The following is a 7,500-nucleotide window of genomic DNA, read 5'->3' on the forward strand; positions in this document are numbered from 1 at the left end:
AAAAACATGTAAATGACAAACAAACGAGACATAAAAATACAAACATAAATAGGTGTGCATCCGGTGATCGTGGTAGGCTGGACCGATGCTGATGGGGTGTGCAGGTGGCTGTATTCATCTGTGTTTGTGTGTGTGTGTGTGTGTGTGTGTGTGTGTGTGTGTGTGTGTGTGTGTGTGTGTGTGTGTGTGTGTGTGTGTGTGTGTGTGTGTGTGGGTGGGTGGGTGGGTGTGTGTGTGTGTGAGGGGGTCCCTCGGCACCCCGTGGGGTCTAGAGCAGAGGCAGGCTGGGAGCAGAAGAGCGTGTGTGTGTGTGTGTGTGTGTGAGAGAGAGAGAGAAAGAGAGAGGTCACGTCTATGATGTTGACATCCCGTCTTTTCTCCTGTCCTCCAGGTTTTTATCTTAAAATGATGGAATGTGAAACTCTCTTCTCAGGTTTATGCAATTCATTTAACACACACACACACACACACACACACCACGCACACACACACACACACACACACACACACACAAACACCCATGCACGCACAGCTGCATCATAGTCTATTGTTCCCACTCTGTGTATTTCAGTTTACACTCTTCAGCCCGACAGAGCTCTCCTTCATTCAGAAACAGACATTTAGAGAGAATATTTATTTATTAGGCTGTGTGTGCGTGTGTGTGTGTGTGTGTGTGTGTGTGTGTGTGTGCACGCCAAGGATGTCTAACAACGGCTCTTATTGTCGGCGTCCACCGTGCACCGTCTTGGAAAAACAATGAAACATTTATAGCGCATGCAGCCTGTAAATAACCGGGATCGCGCGCACAGTCCATTCAACGCCACTGCCGTCGGACCCCCCTCGTGCTCTTCTTTTCTTTTCTTTTCTCTTCTTTTTTAAAAATAACTTTGACCCTGATTATTACGCCCATTTAAATCTAGCCCCCAAACAAACACGGGCACATTGTTGGAAAATATCTGACTAGGAGCTATCTACCCTTTAAAACAAAATGAGCCAAAATAATAAAAGCTATTGGACTGGGCCTATGGATACGGATGTCAATATTCCGAACAACGCAAACGCACTGTTACCTGAATGACAGTGAGTGCATAACAAACATGCAGATATTAAATATTTTCTTATGTTTTTGCGGGAAAAATAATAATGGTATTAAAATGTCTTCCAACACAGCTGTCGGCCAGTACCCTAATTAAACCCACTTTGTGCTATTAAAAATACCTTTCGGTCTGTTCCTCAGTCACAAGCGAGCTAAGGAATAATAATAATAATAAAAAAAAACTTTATTTAGCATTTTCTGTGTGCATTGGAGGTGTGGGTGACAGAGAAGACCAGAAAGAGAACGCGAACGGCCTGTTCTTTTATTCATTATGAACACAGGTTGTCCTCGAAGCTGCCCGATCTCATTAGTCTAGCGCCGCGGCAGCAGCACGCGCGATCGGCGCCACCACCGCCACCGCCACCGCTCGCTCCCGCCCCTCCGCATTTCACCTGAGACGGCTCGCGACATTCGCGACAAGCGCTCCAGAAGAAATCATAGGGACGGGAACAAAAGCTTTGTCTATATAGGCTATATCTTTCAACAGTGGTCTATAGAATAATTTAGTTTTAGACTGATTTTAAAAACTCATATAAAAATCACCCCGTCATATTGATATAGGCAAATGATAGAAAATGCAGAAGAACAATTGCAAAATTTAAATAAGCTAATTTGAAAGAAATGTAATATTTTGACCGGTTAATATTTTAAGGCGCCAAGTGAAATAAAAGATGCGTATCTCTATGGTACGCGGGGAAAACTTTGGGCTGAGCGTGGCTGGCTGAGCACGCGGCTCCTGCGCGAGAAGCAGGAAGTGGAATAGCGCCGTGGCGCGAGACCGCCCATGTTGTTTAATCCACGTTTCACCGGCACCTCGCGGAGATCTTCCGCCTATTTTACTATTCCGTCACAAAAGCAAACAGGGCGACTCGCATAACTGTCCCTCTCCTCACAAAAGCTGTCCGCTTCCGTGTCTCAAACTCTCTCCCGTCCGACGTTTCCTCGCTCTCCACCCCCCCCCCCCCCCTCCACAGTCCTCTCCTGCCCCTCATCCTGCCCCTCTCTATTTATGAAAACGTCACTTCAAGTCCCTCCCTGTTTGAATCTCATTAGTTTCTTGTGTGTTTCTCCCTGTCAATAATCCCGAATCCAGACTCTCTCTATTTCCATCCCTCTCTATCTGTCAATCAGCGCCGCCTTTGAACTGAAAACCACTCCGACCAACTTCAACTCCTCAATCCGAGCGGCTCGGCTCCATCTCCGGCTCCTTTTTCTGCCAAGATTCCCCTTCTTTTGAGTTTGTACTACTAACCGCCAGTGCTTGGAAAACGCCAATACACAGACCCTAAACTTAAACTCCGGGATCCGGGATCAGTAAGATCAAGGGTTTAAAACTTTGTGTTTTTGCCCCCAAAATTGCTCGGGAAAAATGCCGCAGCTCAACGGAGGTGGCGGGGACGATTTGGGTGCGAACGATGAAATGATTTCCTTCAAAGACGAAGGGGAACAGGAGGAAAAAATATCGGAGAACTCGTCTGCAGAAAGGGATTTAGCAGATGTCAAATCTTCTCTTGTAAACGAATCAGAAACGAATCAAAACAGCTCGTCGGATTCGGAGGTAAGTGACAAATAATGGCGATCGATTGGCCATTAGTTTACTTCATTTGACTGTTGTACGTTAAATGATCTTTTGAAAGCACGTTGTTAAAAGTAGCGATTCTTCCTCGTGTGTCTTAAATGCAATCCCTGTGTTTCGTTGCATTTCAAGGCGGAAAGGCGGCCTCCGCCTAGATCTGAAACTTTCAGAGACAAAACAAGAGAAAGTTTAGAGGAGGGTGAGTTTCTGATTTTTTCTTAATGCTCTTGTCCCACACACTTTGACTCAATGCAGTGTTAACATGCCGAAGGGCTTTTCTGTTGGGATCTCTGAAGGAGAGAAACTTTTCAAGGCACTTATAAAAGTTTTCTTCTTTTCCCCCCGCCATGTTAGCTGCGAAGCGGCAAGATGGAGGGCTGTTCAAGAGCCCACCGTACCCGGGCTATCCGTTTATAATGATCCCCGATCTCACGAGCCCGTACCTCCCGAACGGATCACTTTCTCCAACTGCACGCACAGTAAGTGTGTTTATCTGTCCCTTTCCGCTCATTAACACGCCACGTAGCGCGCGGCAGGACATAGTTTGCAAATGCAGCTCGGTAATGTTAGCGGGGAAATATCAGGCTAAAGTTTCGCAACTTTGGCGTACTGTACAGTGGCATGTCATGTCGCCGAGCCGGATCTCGTGTGTGTAAGTAGGCTACTGCCCGGTACAGTTGGCTACGGGGCGCCGCTGGCCTCAAACACACGCTCCTTATGCGGGGCGCAGACTGGCTACGGTTTACCGCACGGATTGGATTTAGGATAAAATGTTTTTTTATTTTATTTATATTTTGTAAAGTGTCATTTATTATTTATAAGTTGGGCGTACTGATTTGATCACAAGAATTTTTTTTTTTATTAACTGAATAAAATAAGGTAACAGCTAAATAACAAATATTGTTATTGTTCTATTAATTAATAATTGTTTCCTGAATCGCTTGAGTTAATTTAAGAGGATGATTTTGTTAGAGTTCAAACTGATGTTTTTTGTGCTGAGGAAATTGACATTTCCTCTGTTGTTTGGTGACATGCACGTCACACTACAAACAAAGCTGTTGTATTATAATTTTATGGATGTTACAATCTAAAGCCTTATGCAAATCAGTTTATTCATCGTATTTGCATATTTCACAATTTACGTCCATCATTTTTGCACCATTCCGATGACACGAAATTAAATATAGGTCATCCACAACCACATGCCTGTACAATTATCACATTTTAGGCACGCGCAAATATTTACCGCGTTCGACCAAAACACACACTCCCTTTATCAATGTCTGCTTTTTCTTGCTTGCTTTCTCGCGCAGGCATACGGGGTCTGTCTTGTTACGGAAGGCATGATCTATTCCATTCACTTTTCTCCCGAAACACCCTCTAAATATGTACTACTTGTTACTAGCAATTAGTAAGAGTATAATTATGCACGCGCACCACCGCACGCGCTACCTGTGCCGGTCCCGCGGGCTGAAGGCTCCGCGTGAAGTCTCCGTCAGTCGGTGGAGTTAATTGTAATTACTGGTTCGAGCCCAAGACTACCATCTCAAATTACAAGGTTCAACCAGAGACTAGCGATTATGCCCGTGCTATTCTTGACATTTATTCATCATGATGGATATATTTAAAAAATGGCTACATTTTAAAATATGAACACAGTTTGCCTGGTGCAGAGTACAGAGCTGAATAAAACAAAAACAAACAAATTAAAATAATCGCAAAAACAAGACTTATAATAGCAATTATATCAGTATTAACAAAATACCAGCAATCTGTATTAAAATACATTAAAAAAAAATATTATATTTTTATTGGAGATCTGTTAGATGTATTCCAGGCCTGTGACTTTATACTGTCTGTGAGGGAGTCATTTGTGATGGCTTAATCAAACAAAAAGATGCGCTGAATCGCAGTGATATTTGACCATGTGTGTTTTGTACTGAGCTGAAGACACTGTTGACGGCGTACGTGTGTGTATTCTGCGTACGCGTGTGTATTCTAAGAGAGCGGTCTTTGTTAAGTCAGTCGCTCGCGTGAAATCCTGTCAGACAATTTGCATTTAGAGCTTTCATTCCAGCACACACACTGCCCAGATATCAAAGTTTTTATTGCTCTTACTAAATCACACACACACACACACACACACACACACACACACACACACACCTTTCTCAGGTATCTATACGTGCTTTAAAAGATGGTGTGTCAGGTGTGTAAAAATAGTAGATGCGAAAATGCCACTCTAGTCGAACGCTCTTCAGTTTTGTCCAAAAGCACACAGAACACATGTGCACACACACACACACACGCTATTTTAAAATCAATTCAAATGAGCATTTAACATAAAGTGTTTTAGAATCGGCTATAGGGTGTGTGATCACCTCTGTGCATGATCTATAATGGATGATACACTCATACATACACAAGTGTACGTGTGTGTGTGAGGCACACCCACATTGCTCTCTGTCCTCTGCAAGAAGTATGTGTTTTACGGAAGACAGATGTGTGTGTGTGTGTGTGTATAGAGTACGGAAGACAGATGTGTCTGAATAGAGTAACGGATCAGATGTGTGTGTGTGTGTGTGTGTGTGTGTCGGAATAGAGTAACGGATGCTGCTGCTAACAGCTTTAGCGTCAGGTTTATTAGGACCTCTCCACAACACATTTATTTGGACAAATCACACAGTAATCTGTTTCCAATGCAGGACTCTATATACACACACACACACACACACAGTAATATGTGTCCAATGCTGGACTCTAGTCCCTCTCCACCGATGGTCCTGTGAAAGGTTGTCCATTTCTCTGTCTCTCTCACGCTCGCACACACACACACACACACACACACACACACACACTGTGGTGGAGAGCTCTATGTAAGATGGACTACCTGTGTGGGAGAGGAAAGCGGGTCTTTGAAGTTGAAAGCCCTTGTATTCATAAACGCATTACTTAAAGCAGACATTAATAATGCAGGCGAGCATCGATTAGCTGTCCTGTTCCCTAACTAACAGCAAGCCCAGAGGTGTGGGACACAGTGCTTATAAAGCCTTATAACACACACACACACACACACACACACACACCCACACACGCGCAGAGAGTGTTTGTGCTAATCAGTGAGGAAGCGTGTCTTTCTGTCATTTGATGTTTTCATCATTGATCCTATCTCTCAGAGTCGGAATCTTTTGTCATGTTGAGGCGGAGAAGAGGTCCGTGTGGTGTGTGTGGTGTGTGTGGTGTGTGTGGTGTGTGTGTGTGTGTGTGTGTGTGTGTGTGTGTGTGTGTGTGTGTGTGTGTGAAGCGTGTGTGTGATCCATGCGGAGTCTGTGTGTGGAGTGTGTGTGGTGTGTGGTGTGTGTGATCCATGCGTAGTGTGTGTGTGGTGTGTGTGATCCATGCGGAGTGTGTGTGTGATCCATGCGGACTGTGTGTGTGTGGTGTGTGTGTGTGATCCATGCGTAGTGTGTGTGTGGTGTGTGGTGTGTGTGATCCATGCGGAGTGTGTGTGTGGTGTGTGGTGTGTGTGTGATCCATGCGGAGTGTGTGTGTGGTGTGTGTGTGTGATCCATGCGTAGTGTGTGTGTGGTGTGTGTGTGTGATCCATGCGGAGTGTGTGTGTGGTGTGTGTGTGTGTGATCCATGCGTAGTGTGTGTGCAGTGCCTCATTAATATGTAAGGGGCAGGATGGCCTGCTTTGTGTAACTTCTCACATTCTGATTGAGACGGAAACAGGAGTTAATTTTTGCTGCAGTTATTTATGGGTATGTGCATTCTGTGCTGGGCTTGTAAGTCTGTTAGAGAGAGGTGTGTGTGATTGAGAGAGGTGTGTGTGTGATGGATGGATAGAGGTGTGTGTGTGTGTGTGATAGGTGTGTGTGTGTGATAGGTGTTGATCCTGCCTTGGGAGTCCATCGCTCTGTCCAACATGAAGATGCTCCTTACTGTTGAGTCATTTACCTCTTACCTCTTCTTCTCCTCTCCTCTCCTCCTTTCTCTTCTCTTCTCCTCTCCTCTCCTCTCTTCTCTCCTCTCCTCTCTTACCTCCTCTCCTCTTCTCCTCTCCTCTCCTCTCCTCTCTTACCTCTTCTTCTCCTCTCCTCTCCTCTCCTCTCCTCTCCTCTCTCTCTCTCCTCCTTCTCTTCTCTTCTCCTCTCCTCTCCTCTCTCCTCCTTTCTCTTCTCCTCTCCTCTCCTCTCCTCTCCTCTCCTCTCCTCTCCTCTCCTCTCTTCTCTTCTCCTCTCCTCCTTTCTCTTTCTCCTCTCCTCTCCTCTTTTCTCTTCTCCTCTCCTCTCCTCTCCTCTTTTCTCTTCTCCTCTCCTCTCCTCTCCTCTCTTCTCCTCTCCTCTTTTCTTTCCTCTCCTCTCCTCTCCTCTCCTCTCCTCTCCTCTCCTCTCCTCTCCTCACCTCTCCTCCTCTCCTCTCCTCTCCTCTCCTCTCTCTCTTCTCCTCTCATCTCCTCTCCTCTCCTCTCCTCTCCTCTCCTCTCCTCTCCTCTCCTCTTCTCTCCTCTCCTCTCCTCTCCTCTCCTCTCCTCTCCTCTCCTCTCCTCTCCTCTCCTCTCCTCTCCTCTCCTCTCCTCTCCTCCTCTCCTCTCCTCTCCTCTCCTCTCCTCTCCTCTCCTCTCCTCTCCTCTCCTCTCCTCTCCTCTCCTCTCCTCTCCCCTCCTCTCCTCTCCTCTCCTCTCCTCTCCTCTCCTCTCCTCTCCTCTCCTCACCTTTGCTCACCTCTCCATCTTTTCACTTTTCTCCTCATCTCTATCCCCCTCTCCTCCCCTCCTCTCCTCTTTCCCCCTCTTGTATAATGTAAGTGTGTTTGTGTATGTGTG

General features: G+C 45.7%; 1 protein-coding gene across 4 annotated transcripts in view; it reads left to right on the forward strand.

Moving 5' to 3' along the window:
• The first annotated feature begins 2,248 nt into the window (after positions 1-2,248).
• The window catches only part of tcf7l2 (transcription factor 7 like 2), a 110,988-nt gene continuing 105,736 nt past the window's right edge, over positions 2,249-7,500 (forward strand). For all 4 annotated transcript variants that reach the window (XM_080851261.1, XM_080851262.1, XM_080851264.1 and 1 more), the window contains exons 1-3: positions 2,249-2,654; positions 2,805-2,871; positions 3,027-3,151. In XM_080851261.1, the coding sequence (XP_080707387.1) occupies positions 2,466-2,654; positions 2,805-2,871; positions 3,027-3,151 (381 nt within the window). In that variant the 5' untranslated portion in view covers positions 2,249-2,465. The remainder of the gene's footprint in view (positions 2,655-2,804; positions 2,872-3,026; positions 3,152-7,500) is intronic.

This window comes from Sprattus sprattus (assembly GCF_963457725.1).
Source record: "Sprattus sprattus genome assembly, chromosome: 14".
NCBI classification, from domain to species: Eukaryota; Metazoa; Chordata; class Actinopteri; order Clupeiformes; family Clupeidae; genus Sprattus; species Sprattus sprattus.